General features: G+C 49.2%; 1 protein-coding gene across 2 annotated transcripts in view; it reads left to right on the top strand.

Moving 5' to 3' along the window:
- Positions 1–15,702, top strand: part of MGAT4A (alpha-1,3-mannosyl-glycoprotein 4-beta-N-acetylglucosaminyltransferase A) — a gene marked incomplete at both ends in the record, with an annotated part of 50,690 nt that overhangs the window by 21,890 nt on the left and 13,098 nt on the right. For both annotated transcript variants that reach the window (XM_080711210.1, XM_080711209.1), the window contains 4 exons: positions 1,107–1,247; positions 6,788–6,921; positions 13,130–13,176; positions 15,519–15,632. In XM_080711210.1, the coding sequence (XP_080567336.1) occupies positions 1,107–1,247; positions 6,788–6,921; positions 13,130–13,176; positions 15,519–15,632 (436 nt within the window). The remainder of the gene's footprint in view (positions 1–1,106; positions 1,248–6,787; positions 6,922–13,129; positions 13,177–15,518; positions 15,633–15,702) is intronic.

Here is a 15,702-nt window from a genome sequence, read left to right as displayed (position 1 = left end):
ACATTACCAAAAGTTGGATAGAACCAGGTGTGGTGGCTTAATCCCAGCACTTGGGAGGCTGAGACAGGAGGACCGCAGGCTGGAGGTCAGCCTCAGCCATTTCAGCAAGGGCTGGGGTTTGGAAATGAGGTTGAAATTTAACTTTTTGCTTTTGTATGTGTGTGCTGTGAAATGTGTGTAGCTTTCAGGTGGTCTCTGGAGAAATCCTTGAGTTCTTTGCAGCAGTTAGTGGTCTTAGGTCTGAGTTAAAATAACACAAATCTGGTTTTCCCACTGGGATGCTGATCTGGCCTGTCCCTCCTTTTACTTGTTTATTTTGTGTGTGTGGTACTGGGATGGAACCCAGGATTTTCTACCTCTGAGCTACACCCTCAGACCTATTTTGTATTTTATTTGGAAACAGGGTCTCACTAAGTAGCTGAGGCTGGCTTCGAACCTGCGCGATCCTCCTGTCTCAGCCTCCCAAGCGCTGGGATGACAAGCGTGCCCCCCACGCCCGGCCTAAGTTGCTGAGAGCCTTGCTAAATTGCTGAGCCTGGCCTTGCTCCTCCCGTCTCAGCCTCCCAAGTGCTGAGAGGACGGGTGTGTCGCCCGCCGGCCTGTAACTGACTCTTCACTCGTGAGACTAGACCGCGGTTTGATGTGTGACGGTCATTTCTTTCTTTCTTTTGTGAATTCTTGGTTTTGTCATATTCTACAGACTACAAGTCCGTCAGGCTAACTGCCTTGTTTTAATGCAATTTTAAAAGCGTATCGTGTAATGGAGACGTTTTTACTTTATAGATGATTCATTGGTTCCTCTAGTAAAAACTAAAACTGTGTGAAGGTTCAGAGCTTTACTGAACACATGCGCTTAGAAATTTTTTTTTTTACTTGAAATTCTCAGAGCGCACGCGTGCTTTCTCCCGTGTGACATTTTGGTAAGATGTTCACGCATACAGCAGGAGGCGGCGCTGGGGTGGGCGCGGGGCTGCCACCTTCCGGCAGCTGGCCGCGGCTGTGCCTGCCGTGAGCCGACGGGGGGCTGCAGCCCCTCCTTGCGGGAGGCCGCGGTCACCCCGACGAGGAAGGAAAGGTCCCGAGGCCGACCGTGCCCTGTGTTTCAGATGCCACCCTGAAGCTGCTGAAGGAGCTGACGAGCAGGCGGCCCCTCCAGGTGCCGAGCATCTATTACCACGTGCCTCACTTGCTGCAGAACCAAGGCAGCCTGCAGCCCGCCGTGCAGATCGGAGGCAGGAGAACAGGAGGTACGTGCGCTGCGGCGCCTTTGCTTGTGGTGCGCAGCGCGGCCGCATCGTGACTTGACCAGCAGCGGCCAGGCGGGGCCCAGAATACAGACGTCTGTGCACGGTAACGGGGCTCACCAAGGCTCCAGGGTGAAAGGAGCTGGATATTTTTCTCCATCGTCCAGAAAAAAAAAAAAAAAAACCCTGCAGAAAAAGTAATGAAGGGAAATCCTGTTGAGGCAGCTAAGTGTTAAACCGGGGCAGTTTTGTGTGAGACACTGGGCGGTGGGGAGCCGGCGTCCCTGCCCCAGCCTCGCCCTCCGCGTCAGCGTCAGCCCTGCCAGCACGCCGAGAAGGCCCTTCTTAGGTCTGCCTCCCTGTTCGCAAAGACAGAAGCCGGTGCCTTTCACTCAGCTTCTCATGAAATGATGGGGACGCTTCAGAGGATAATGTATGACGGCTCCTCGCCTTCTCAGAGCTGCAGAGATCCTGGGACCAATCTCTCTCTCCTTTCTCTCTCCCTCCCTCCTCCCTCTTTCTTCTTTCTGTTGGCCACTCTTCCACGCTTTCTCTTGGTCCATTTTGTCTTTGCTGACCCTTTCTTTGTGGTTTCTCTGTTCCCCCGGCTGGCTCTGGGCTCCTGGGCTCGGGGGACCCTCCTGCCTCAGTCTCCCGCGCAGCTGTGATCCTGTAGGCGCCTGCCACTGCGCTCAGCTCCCTGTGGTTTGGAATGCAGCGACTAAAATAGTATTCTGCCCCCTTACAAGTCTTAAACGAGACAAAGTGGTCATTTCATGGGTATTGAAATTCTTTTTTCTTTCTTTTTTTTTTTTTGTGGTATTGGTGCCCTTCTACCTCCAGGCTACACTCCCAGACCTATTTTTACATTTTTATTTGGAAACAGGGTCTCCTAAGCCAGCGCGCGCGGCTGGCTTCCAACCTGCGCGATCCTCCTGTCTCCGCCTCCCGAGCGCGGGGATGACAAGCGTGCACGCCATGCCCGGCTCGAAATTCATTTTTCTAATACTGGGATTGAGCCCGGGGCGTTCTCCCTCTCTTACGACCCAGGCCTCACCCTCCTGTCGAGCCTCCCAAGTACAGAGGGACCGGCCTGTGCCCCGCGCCTGTGAGGTGAGGGGAGCGTGGGGGACCCGCTGGATGCTCAGGGTAGGTGAGGGAAGGGGACGGAGCAGGGCAGGAAGGCGCCACGCCGGGAGGGCTGAGGTGCTGCGCAGTCTGGGTGAAGCACGCGGCAGCCCCTGGGGCGGGGGGCACAGGCAGGCGGGCTGTGGAGGCCGTGCCCAGACACCTCGTGCTGCGTCTCTGCCCTCCACACAGCCAGGAACAAGCCCACGCTGCCCAGTCAGGAGGGACAGGGGAGGGGCGCCTGCCCGTGAGCTGCACGCCGTTCCGCAGGCCACGCACGTGCGTAGATCCCAGACGAGCTCAGGCAGGTGCCCTACGCATCCCAGATCGCCCTTCACACGGCTCATCAGGGCTGTACTCTACCCCAGCACTGGGTATGCCACATCAAGGTTGTTCCTAAAGTTTCTTAATTTTATTTTTTATTTTTTATTTTTGGTGGTACTGGGGTTCCTGGAAGCCCTTCTACCTCCGGGCTACACTCCCAGACCTATTTTTACATTTTTATTTGGAAACAGGGTCTCCTAAGCCAGCACGCGTGGCTGACTTCGAACCAGCGCGATCCTCCTGTCTTTGCCTCCCAAGCGTGGGGATTACAAGCGTGCGCCACCACGCCCGGCATAGTTTCTTAATTTTAAAGGAAATAAGTACTAGAATTTGAAAGCTTCCCAAGAAATAAAATGAACGTACAGTGAAAAAATGTCCCGGTTGATATCTCTGCCCAATAGCAAGCCCGTTGAGGCGGGCCAGTCTTATGGCTATTTCACACTGTCTAGAATGTCATAAGTGCGTGTTGCATGCAGTTAGTACTTGGATTGGAGATGTTGGAGGGTTAATCAGTGGAACAAAATTCTTAGGTCAGCCTTTTGGTTATGTTTCTTTTATTTATTTATTTACTTTTTATTTTTTTGCAGTACTGGGATTAGAACCCAGGGGCATTCTACCTCTAAGCTGCTGCACCCCCAGCCAGCCTGCCTGCCTGCCTGCCTGCTTGCTTGCTTTCTTTCTTTCTTTCTTTCTTTCTTTCTTTCTTTCTTTCTTTCTTTCTTTCTTTCTTTCTTGTGATACTGGGGGTGGAACCCAGGGGCTTTCTACCTCCGGGCTGTACTCCCAGACCTGTTTTATACTTTTTTTGGAAACAGGGTCTCCCTAAGTTGCCGAGAGCCTCACTCAGTAGCTGAGGCTGGCCGTGGACCTGCGACCCTCCTGCCTCGGCCTCCTGAATGCTGGGTTACAAGCGCCCACTGCACCCGACTCTTGGCCGTGTTTCTGTTTGCTTTCTCATCCACCTTTTCTTCTTAAAAAGATGGTCCGGCCATCTTCTTCACTTGGCTGACAGATTTCTCCTCCGCTCTAACCCCTGAGAACCCAAGCGTTCCCTAGACAGAAGTCCTGGAGGTGGCCACGTCCAGCCTCCTTCCTCACCCCTGTTCTCAGGTCCTCCCTCCTCTCAGGGATGCAGGGACGCCCTCCTGTTCCCCGCCTTCTCCTGTCTGTAGCGGCCATCTCCTGACTGATCTTTCCCAAGTGCTTTTAAAGTGATACCTTCACTTCACAGAATGCGTCCATCTCTTCAAACCCCCAGTGGGATAGCGTCACCCCCTTACCACCCGGCCAGGGCTCGCAACCAAACCGGCCGGTCCCGTGCGCTCTGACACCTGACCGACTCTCTGAACGAGGCCTGTTCTGCTTTAGGCACATCCCGTTCCTGTTGGTTCTTTGCTGTGTTCACATCACTGTCTTCGGGGGCCTGCTGTTTCCTCTTCTGGAATGTTCTTCCTCAGCTCTTTCTCATCACTATTAACTAACTCAGCTGGTATCAGGGAAGCCTTCCATGTCCACACTACCTACAGAGCTGCCTCCCGCCCCGCGCCCGTTCATCTCTCTCCTGACATCATTTAATTTGTGACCCTCTAAGGTCAGCGTGTTCAGCTCTGTGTCCCCTGATCACGGTGCAAGTCCCATGAGGGCGGGCACTTACTCACATCACCCTTCACCGTGTGAATATCTGCACACATCGCCATTCGTGCCGTGGAACCTAGGCAGTCCTCAGCCCTTGGGACCTCGGCGTCCTTCCCTCCGATCATGGTGGTAGACCAGCTGACCCATGGTGGTTAGGGATCCCTCCGATCATGGTGGTAGACCAGCTGACCCATGGTGGTTAGGGATCCCTCCGATCATGGTGGTAGACCAGCTGACCCATGGTGGTTAGGGATCCCTCCGATCATGGTGGTAGACCAGCTGACCCATGGTGGTTAGGGATCCCTCCGATCATGGTGGTAGACCAGCTGACCCATGGTGGTTAGGGATCCCTCCGATCATGGTGGTAGACCAGCTGACCCATGGTGGTTAGGGACCCTCCCTGCTTGAGAATTCTGTGAATCTAAGTATTTTGTAACATCACCAATAAATTTTCCATAATTAAGACTGAGCTATTTTTTTACATCTGAGAAATACATCTCTCTTAATATACAGTATGCAGAATACTAACACTTTTAAGATGTAATTTTGAAAAACTTTATTTTGAAATACAGTTAGTTCTAAGGGCACAGTGGTGCATGCCTGTAATCCTAGTACTTGTGAGGTTAAGACAGGAGGATTGCAGGTTTGAGGCCAGCCTCAGCAATTTAGTGGGGCGCTGTTTAAAAACAACAACAAAAAATAAGGCTGGGATGTAGCTTGGAGGTAGAGCACCCACTGGGTTCAATCCCCAGTGCCCACTTCCATAGTCATTTCTATAACACCATATATGTGTTCCCCAAAACCACTGCACTATGCAAACTTGTGCAATAAAATTAGAAAAGTAGGGTTAGGATCACAACACTCAAAAACCTTGTTAGGTCAGGCGCGGTAGCCCATGCTTGTCATCCCCGCAATTGGGGGCTGAGACAGGAGGATCGCACGGGTCCGAAGCCAGCCTCAGCTACTTAGCGAGGCTCTCAGCAACTTAGTGAGACCCTGTTTCCAAATAAAATAGAAAATAGGTCTGGGAGTATAGCCCTAAGGTGGAAAGCTTCTGGGTTCCACCCCCAGTACCACACACACCACACACACACACACACACACACACACAAAACAACCTTGTTAGTTATGCCTAATGAAAACAAGAACCTAAGAGCCTAATAATTCTGATGGTAAGTAGGTGACGTAAGCACACAGTAGATTCTGTACCTGAAGGAGACTCCAGTTTCCTTGCCTTAAGGTGCGCTGCAGGAGAACTGTGCCTGTAAATAACGAAGTTGTGCAAGACGGCTTATCGCGGTGGGCAGAGGGTGCAAGCCCTGTGTGGGTGGGTGTGGTCCATGGCGCCGGGGAGCGAGGCAGCTGGTAGGTCATGAAGTGTGTGCATTTTGTCTGTTTCTACAAAGATGGGCTCCATTTCAGTTGGGCAGTTTCTCCTGTTCCCTAGCGAGGGATCGGAGGAGAAACCGTCCTTAGCACATGGCCGATCGACGGGCTGAGTCGGGCACGGTGACCATGCCGGGAGCCCCGTGCTGGAGAGGCGACCGGGAGAGCGTCAGGTTCCAGGCCAGCCGGGGCAACGTAGCAAGGCCCACAAGAGACTAGCGAGGCCCTGCTCCAAAAACAAGACAGTGAAGGACTGGGGTGTAGTGCAGAGGTTCCATCCCCAGTAACACGCATGCACACACACGCACGTATGCACGCACACGCACGCACACGTTCACACCATGTCCCAATTGCTCCCTATGTATTTACCATGTAGGAATAAATTTGTATTCAAAACAAGCAGTAGAGTGAAACGGAGACGTCGCAGGGCACGGGCAGCACAGCTTCCCTCAATCCCCAGCCAGTGCCCTAAAGGTCCCTCGTGCAGAACCGCGGAACAGGACTGACCGGGAAGTCACGCCGACTGTTTTCCATCCATGGTCCGATGAGGACTCTGGGTTTCATTTATTTGCTGGTTTTCCCAGGCTTTTCTCATCTGGGACGGTCTCCCACCACCTTGACGCTTTAAATAGTGCTCGCAGCCCTCTGACTGGGCAATGTCCAGTGTTTCTTCACGGTAGGTCGCGGTCAGGGGAACCGCAGCAGTGGGGTTGCACACTCTCGGTGCATCCAGTACTTGCAGTGGATATTTACAACACCAGTTTTTAAGATGTATTTAGCATTTCTAAGTTTACTCCTATAATAAAATTTTCTGTTTGAACTCTACAGTCATTTGTTTTTAATACGAGGTTTAAATAACTTTTATTTTCAACAATTTGATGTTATATGTATTTTTCCTGGGTAAGTTACGGTACTCTTGGTATATTTTTGTATCCTTTGTTTTTCTTTCTGAAATTGAAGTTGACTCCCTCACTATTCTTATGAATTTGAGGCGGTATTTTTGGAATAGTGTTTTTCTGTGTTGTACCTATGAGGTATGTTGATACAACTGCTCCCTTGTTCTGTTTCAGTTTCCATAGTAATGGGCGTTCCCACGGTGAAGAGAGAAGTTAAATCCTACCTTACAGAAACGCTTCATTCCCTTATCGATAATCTCTATCCTGAAGAGAAGTTGGACTGTGTTATAGTAGTCTTCATAGGAGAGGTAATTATTTAAGTGATTTTTTTTTTACCATATATAACCTAAAAGTTGAAACCATAATTGAGTATTCAAATGTACTTTCATAACCGGGCGCGGTGGCGCACGGTCGTCATCCCAGCATTCGGGAGGCTGAGACAGGAAGATCGCGGTTCGAGGACGGCCTCGGCTACATGGTGAGGCCCTCTGCAACTCAGTGAGACCCTCTTTCAAAATACAGAATAAAAAATAGGAAAAATAGGACTGGGGGTGTAGCTCAGAGGTAGAATGCCTCTGGGTTCCATCCATAGTCCTGCAAAAAAAAAAAAAATTGTGCTTTTATAAACATTTTTTAAATTGTAAGGAGTAAGCCGGGTGTGGTGGCGCACGCCTGTAATCCCCGCGCTTGGGAGGCTGAGACAGGAGGATCGCACAGGTTCGAAGCCAGCCTCAGCTACTGAGTGAGGCTCTCAGCAACTTAGTGAGACCCTGTTTCCAAATAAAATAGAAAATAGGTCTGGGAGTATAGCCCGGAGGTAGAAAGTCCCTCGGTTCCATTCCCAGTACCACAAAAAAAATAAATAAAATAAATAAATAAATAAACAAACAAATAAATAAATAAATTGTAAGGAGTAAAGGTTAGGTAACATATGCTGACAGTTTAATATAAGTCAAGATGTTATATTTGCTTTACCTTCTCGTTACAAACTACTAGTTACAAAGCAGAAATGGTCATCTTTTTTTTAACAGGAGGATAATATTATATATACAGGTCTTAAAAATGAATCCCCACTTCTAGCTCTGATATATAAATGTATAGGTTGGCACCCGTGTTCTCTGGGGGTTCAAGGACGTCTTAGCCCAGGCTGGGTGGATTCCTCTCTCTCTTCTCCCTCTTCTCTGTACCCCCAAGATGTGGCCATCGTGATGACTAGAGTTAACCGATTCTGAGTGTGAGAAGTATGTTTCTTTATTTCAGTCTCCTCAAAAGGTGTAGAGAAAGAGAGTCTTGAGTAGTTTCTGACATGCTGAATTGCAGAACGGAGCAAACCTGCTTCTATTTTGATTATCGTTTTGGTAGGCGGGCCCTCTGGACGCCGGGAGCCAATGCATGTTGTGTGTCTTGGGTCATGGCCTCTGTGTGGAATGGTGTCTGATCTAGACTCCAGGCTCCTCCCGAGCCAGCATTTCCACCTGCCTACTTGATAATGTTATTTGCGTATTTTATGGCCAGCTCTCAATCTATAATTAATCTGGTTTAGCTGGGCATGATGACATATTATACTAATACATATACATATGTTAATACATGTAATACAGATTATCTCTTTGCCTCTAAGTGTTTTTGGTTTTGGTCTTTTTCTAGGTTTTTAAGAACATTCATATTAGTTGGAAATCTTTTTTTCCTAATATAGGCAATTTAAGGCTACTGATTTCCCTCTGAGTATCACGGTAGCTGCATCCCATTAGTTTTGACATGTTATGTTTTTCTTTTTGTTCAGATGAAAAATACTTTCTAAATCACATTGTAGTTTCTTTTTTGACTCATGAATTATGTAGTAATATTTTTAATTTTTATCTACTTGAGGATTTCTCAAACTCCTTTTCTGCTTTGATTTCTAATCACCTTCATTGTAATTAGAAAACATACTTGTTTTCAATGTAAAAATGTAAAATCACGTAAAAACAACTTGTTTTTACGTGATTTCAGCCCTTAAAATGTATCAGTGCTTGCTCATGGCCTGTGTGTGGTCTGTCCCGGACGGTGTTCCACGTGTGTTTACAAAGAACACAGTCTAAACCAGGCGTGGTGGTGCACCACCGTAACCCAGGACTTGGGAACCCGAGGCAGGAGGATTGACAGTTTGAGGGCATCCTCAGTGAGAAACTGTCTTGAAATTCAAAAAGGTGAAAAGGGCTGGGAGTACAGCTCCGCGACAGAGCGCTCCTGTTTCAGCCCCGCTCCTGCCCCCGCCCCGCACACTGAGTAACGGCTGCGGTTACCGAGGGAGGTGTGTGTCTACAGATGTTCAGCAAGTCAGGCTGCTCCATGTGTCGCTCAAGTCTTCCTTGTTCTTGTGAACTGTCTTCTAGCTGGGAGCGGTTTCTATTCTTGATTTTAGGTTACAGATCCCCCTGTTGGTTAGCAATGCGTCTGGCCTGTCGTTTATCAGAAGCTAGATTTGAAAGTGCTTATGTATGCACTGGTTATGAGTCATGCAAATTATTATCAAGGAGAAATTGTACACACACACACACACACACACACACACACACACACTATCCCACAAAATTTGTGATTCAAAAATATTTTCTGAAAGAGTGGTGGATTATGAGCATATTGTTGAATAAAAAACAACATGAAACAACGCTGCCCACTCACAGAAAATGACATTAAAAATCCAATATGTAGTATGTTATAAGTATGCGTAGTCTGGAGTATGTTATGCGTGTATGTCGTGTGTGTGTGTGCACCTGCTGCAGAGGATGAATCAGGGCCAGGAAGAAGGGGAGCACACGGTGGTCCAGGGAAAGTTTATCAGGGTGGCCAGGCTTCTGGACAGACTTGAAGGTGGACGAGTGGGACGTTACAGGCAGACGGTTTGTCGTGCAAAGCCCCCGAGAGAGAGCATGGCTAGGCGTGTTTTGCAAAACAGTGAGAGGGCCAATGGCTGGCTCAGGGAAAGCCAGGGCAGTAATGAGAGGCAGCTGGGGAAGGGCGGGGTGGCCAGATCAGTCTATACAGCACCAAGGGTCACTGGGAGAGCTCTGGGGGAGGTAGACCTTTTCAGCATGAAGATAGCCACGAGCTAGGTGGGTGCCTACCTGTATCTCACTACTTGGGAGGCTGAGACAGGAAGATTGCAGGTTCACAGCCAGCCTCAGCAACTTGCTGAGACCCTCAGCAATTTAGTGAGACCCTGTTTCAAAATAATAAATAAAATAGGACTGGAGATATAGCTTGGAGGCAGAACACTCCTGAGTTCAATGCCTGGTCCCTACCTGCTCCTCCAAAAAACGCCAGATAGTCACAGATACTACATGAATGAAGGATGTGGTTGTGTTAGAACTGAGTTCAGCTGTCGAGTGACTAGCAGGGGCTCTGTGTGCCGGAATGCGCTCTGATTTAGATGGAAAGCCACTGCGAGCGTCCGGAGATGAGACACTTTACTCACTGTTTTTGTGGCACCCTAAGAAAGCCTTTTATTTTGGACCAATTTTAGAGTTAGAGAAAAGTTGCAAAAATTATACAGAATGCTCCCTCCGCCCGGCTCACGCCAACGCCGACGCTGTGTGGCCGCAATACAGTCGTCAGAACCAGGAAATCAGCGCCGGGCGCGGGGGCACGCTAGCCATCCCCGCGCTCGGGAGGCAGAGACAGGAGGATCGCGCAGGGTCGAAGCCAGCCGCGCTGCTGAAGAGACCCTGTTAACAAATAAAAATATAAAATAGGTCTGGGAGTGTAGCCCGGAGGTAGAAGAGTTTCCTGGAACCCCAGTACCACCAAAAACAAAAAACCCCAAACCAGGAAATTAACACCGATAAACACTCCTAACCGAGCTGCAGACTCGCCGCGAGCCCTCGCGCGGCATCCGCCTTCAGCCGTTTTCCTTTTCCATGTCTCCTACGGCGAGCGCTCCACAATGGTGACGTGCCTCGAGTACTCAGGTTTCCCGTCCAGGGCCACTCCTCTCAGTGTCCTTGGCATTCATGAGCTTGGACACTTCGATGACAGTTTCAGAGCATCTTTTGATGACCAGTAGCAGATCGCGTTTTTTTTTTTTTTTTTTTTTTTTTTTTTTTTTAGGTACTGGGGGTGGAACCCAGAGGTTTTCTACCTCTGGACTATACTCCTAGACCTTTTTATTATTTGGAAACAGGGTCTCACTAAGTTGCCGAGAGCCTCACTACGTGGCTGAGGCTGGCTTCGAACCTGTGCGATCCTCCTGTCTCAGCCTCCCAAGCGCGGGGATTACAAGCACGCACCACCACGCCCGGCTCGGATCAGTTATTTTGTAAAATGTCTTCTCAGTTTGATTTGTCTGACATTTTCTCATGATTACACTGTGAGTTTGACAAGAATAGCATGACTTGCCAGGTTGGTGGCTCACACCTGTGATCCCAGAACTGGGAGCTGAGGCAAGGGTCAGGCCGTCCTCGGCAACTTAGTGAGATCCTAGAAACTTAGCAAGACCCGTTTCAAGATAAAAATAATAATAAAAATCAAATAAAATAGGGCTGTGCTGTGGCTCAGAGGGGGAATGCCCCTGGGTTTATTCTCCAGCACCAAAAACAAACAAATAAACAAATGAATAGCATAACTAGTCTTTTGAAAAGACCCTCCCTGGCTGTTTTGGTAAGAATAAGCAAGAAACCACTTAGAAAGCTGTTGTTATAATCCAGGCAAGGTTTGGGCTAGCATGTTCATGGGAGAGTTCAGAAATGGTCAATTTAGGAACGTGTTCTGAACAAACTGTGTCCTGCCAAACGCTCGGGGAGCCTCTGCGTGGAGCTGGCATCTGTGTGGGACGGGGCTGTGCCGCCGCCCGCACGTGGCAGCTGCGCCTCCCGGCCAGGCCTCTAGGTTCCTTTTCCTGCTCTCATCCCCTTCTCCACTTGACCATTTTAGGAACTGGTAAAGCTGACTGAAGCACAACGGTATTTCTTTGCCTTTGTTGGTTACCTCTATGTTTAATTTAAAGAATAAAGTCAAGCCTTAGGTGGCTGGTAACAACCTTTCTTGGTTCCTAGGAAAACAGAACTCAAGAGCCCCCAGCTCATGACGGCACAGCCTATCTTTGTAATCCTGTTGACCCAGCACATGAACAAATTAGCTTTCTGGAATTCCCATTACTCCTTATTATGGAGAATGGCCAATGTTTCCAGCCTTAGTAAAGTCAGCAAGCACTGGACTTATCTCCCTGATAGAAGCAACTAGAAAAGTGAACAAAATGTACAAATGAGCTGTTTTCAGACATCGGCCAGTGGACCACACAAGAAGTGTGCGTGCGTGTGTGCGTGTGTGTGTGCGTGTGTGTGCATGCATGCGTGTGTGTGTGTGCGTGTGTGTGCATGCATGCGTGTGTGCGTGTGTGTGCGTGTGTGCGTGCGTGTGTGTACATCTCTTAACCCAGCTGGCCACCCTGTGTCTTCTTATTGGAGAATTTAATCTTTTTGGAATCAGGGTAGTTAGCAGTGAGAAGGACTTACTCTTGCGGTTTCTCACTTGTTTCCTAGATTCTCTTTTTCTCTTTCTTGCTGTGTTTCTTCCTGGTTCGATGTAACGGAATGCTTTGAATACGTTTCCATTCCTTTCCTGCTTCCATACACTTCTGCTCTGTGAGTGCCATGAGTCTTCCGTGACACACGGACAGCTTCCACGTGCGGCCCGGCTCAGGCTGGTTCCACGCCGCAGCCCGACGCTTCTGATCCCCTCCCACGTTTTATGTTTTGGGTATGAGGACTGATCTCATTTTGTGGCTGGGTGTGATGGTGCACACCTTTCACCCCAGGACTGGAAAGCCGAGACAGAAGGACCATGGATTTGAGGACTCAGCAACCTTAGTGAGACCCTGCTTCCAGACAGACAAACAAACAAACAAAAAAAAAAAAATAAGAAAGTAAGAAGGACCTGGGGTGTAGCTCAGAGACAGGATGCAAAAAAAAAAAAAACAAACGTGTGCGTGCGTGTGTGTGTGTGCGTGCGTGTGTGTGCTGTGTGCGTGTGTGTGCTGTGCGTGCGTGTGTGTGCGTGTGCGCGCGCGTGTATGTATTTGTGTAGACACCACATAAACATGGAAAGCAAAGCTCAGAGAAGCAGTTTACTTCAGGTGATACAATCTAGTGGCCGTGGAGCGTCCTTGAGCCCGTGTCTTAAGGCTCCGAGTGGAAAGCGCCACAGTTCGCTGCCCTGCCCTGCTCCGCGCGCTGCCGGGTGCGGCCTCCAGAGGTACACATCGCTTCTACACTTGGTTTTCCAGCAGGTTGAACGTAGATGGCTGAAAAAATAAAAACTGACAAATCTGCTTGCCGTATTATGTATAAATGCTTGTATAAGTACTTTCTGACTGTCAGTAGCTCAATAGCAATGAAATTCAGAGATGCAGATCCCTGAAATGTGAATGTCATGTTTTCAGTGTGTGTTTCATCATTGACCGGATTTTGAGCTCAATATTAAGTTTAAATAAATATATAAAAATACAAACGCAGCTGTAACCTTTCTTTTCTCTTCCAGACAGATATTGATTATGTACATGGTGTTGTAGCCAATCTGGAGAAAGAGTAAGTTCTTCTTAATTATGGAGATGGAAGTGTTTTAACTGCTGTGGTCTGTCTGCTGAAAGACAGGACCCGCCTTCATGGTTCACTGCTCTGGAGTCCTTGAGCCTGGGACCACCCGTCCCCGCCCTTCCTCCCGACGTAGACAAGCCGGTCTGTGTCAGCGTGGAAGAGATTCGGGGGTCTTGCGTATGTAGCACAGACAAATATCAGTCTCTATTCTCGAGGGCAGGGAATATAGGGTTATATGAGATTATTTAAATCTTTTACCCTCTACTTACTAAGCAAAAAAAACATTCTGTCAGGACAGACGTTCACGTCGTCATTTCAAGCCTTAGTGGTCAACTGGGTCTACATCTGTTTCCGTCCTGCAGAGTCAGAGGCAGTTTACTGCGCGCAGGCCCCGCCGCAGGCAGCAGATGGAAGGCTTAGTGTGTTCCATACACTGATACTTTTATAGTATTGCCTAGTAGTTTAAATAATGAGAGAAAAATTAGCCTTGCTAGGGGTTGTATCTGGTTTTACTCCAGATACAAAAAAAAAAAAAGCCTGACTTTCTACTTAGAAAAGACAAGACAGAAGCAAAATTGTTTGCCATCTCGAGATGTAAAAGTGTGCAACTCTGTCCATCAAAGTCCTAAGCTGGAGATGTTGAAAACACGATCGAGCTGGGCGTGGTGGGCACGCTTGTCACCCCCGCGCTTGGGAGGCTGAGACAGGAGGATCGCACAGGTTCGAAGCCAGCCTCAGCTACTTAGTGAGGCTCTCAGCAACTTAAGTGAGACCCTGTTTCCAAATAAAATATAAAATGGGTCTGGGAGTATAACCCAGAGGTAGAAAGCCTCTGGGTTCCACCCCCAGTACCACCAAAAAAAAAAAAAAACACGATCCAGCCGGGCGTGATGGCGCACGCTTGTAATCCCTGTGCTTGGGAGGCTGAGACAGGAGGATCGCACAGGTTTGAAGCCAGCCTCAGCTACTTAGTGAGGCTCTCAGCAACTTAGTGAGACCCTGTTTCCAAATAAAGTAGAAAATAGGTCTGGGAGTATAGCCTGGAGGTAGAAAGCCTCTGGGTTCCACCCCCAGTACCACAAAAAAACAAACAAAAAAAACAACCCATGATCCGCAGGTCGGGGTTAGATGGCCATTTCTTGGGTTTCCCGCGCCTGCGTTTCTGGCAGTCTTTATAGCAATGCTCCTCATCCCACTTGCCCAGCTCGAGGCCCGGGGCCGGGGCGGCTGCTTCCCCGTCCAGTAGAGCACATCCATGATCCTGTGGACTTAGGGCTCACCCCACGTGTGTGCGGGGAAGCCGAGGCCAGCAGCACATTGCAGTGGAGCACGAAGGCGGTCGTGCAAAGGCGCGCGCTCACACGCACAGCCTGCGGAGATCTGCAAAGATGAGAAAAGGAAGGTGCAGGGAGAGGTTTCATTTTGAGTCATGCAGACTGATCCACAACCTTCGAAGAGCGTCTCGGTCTGGGTGCTCTGATATGGGGGTGATGCTTGTTGCTGGGGCCGGCCTGAGCACGCCGGGGCTGCTTTTCTTTAATTCCCCATTCTATGGGACATTGATTTGTTATTACTGTTTTAAAATCCTGATTAGAAGAGCCATGCCCGCGGTTCTCCAAGGCTGTCTGTGCTACTCTGAGGCGTGTGGCATTTCTCACTGCTCTTAAAGCACCACTAAAAGTCACCACACCCAAGCCAGGTGTGGTGGTGCACGCCTGTAATCCCAGTATTTGGGGGGTTGGGACAGGAGGATTGCAGGTTTGAGGCCAGCCTCTGCAACATGACAAAGCCCTCAGCAGCTTAGTGAGACCCTGTTTTAAAATAAAACATAGCCGGGCGTGGTGGCGCAGGCTTGTAATCCCCATGCTTGGGAGGCTGAGACAGGAGGATCGCGCAGGTTCGAAGCCAGCCTCAGCTACTGAGTGAGGCTCTCAGCAACTTAGTGAGACCCTGTTTCCAAATATAAAATAGGTCTGAGAGTGTAGCCTGGGGATAGAAAGCCCCTGATTTCCACTCCCAGTACCAAAAAAAAAAAAAAATTAAATAAAATAAAACATAGCGTAGGGCTGGGTGCAGCTTAGAAGTAGACTGACCTGGGTTCAGTCCCCAGCACCGCACGTACACGCAAAAATAACAACCCCAATTCCAAAGCCTCATGTTGCTAAAGGAACCGCTTCTTGTAAACACATTCGCGGTGGCCAGCTTCTTCGTACACCTTGGCCATCACGTTCTGTCCCGGCCATCCATGCCCACAGACGGGTTTTATGTGCATCCCACTCAATTGAACACTGAGAGGGCGAAATCTCACAGCTCGGCTAACCTTTCTCTGACAGATTTTCTAAAGAAATCAGTTCTGGCTTGGTGGAAATCATCTCACCGCCTGAAACCTATTATCCTGACTTGACGAACCTGAAGGAGACGTTCGGAGACTCCAAGGAGAGGGTCAGGTGAGCCCTGAGCCCCCGGGGCCTCCTGGCCCGCGCGCGTCGTCCACGGAGCGCGTCTCGCGCACGAGGC

This window comes from Muscardinus avellanarius, assembly GCF_963383645.1.
Source record: "Muscardinus avellanarius genome assembly, chromosome: 15".
NCBI lineage: Eukaryota > Metazoa > Chordata > Mammalia > Rodentia > Gliridae > Muscardinus > Muscardinus avellanarius.
This window is presented reverse-complemented; position numbering and strand designations above follow the sequence as displayed.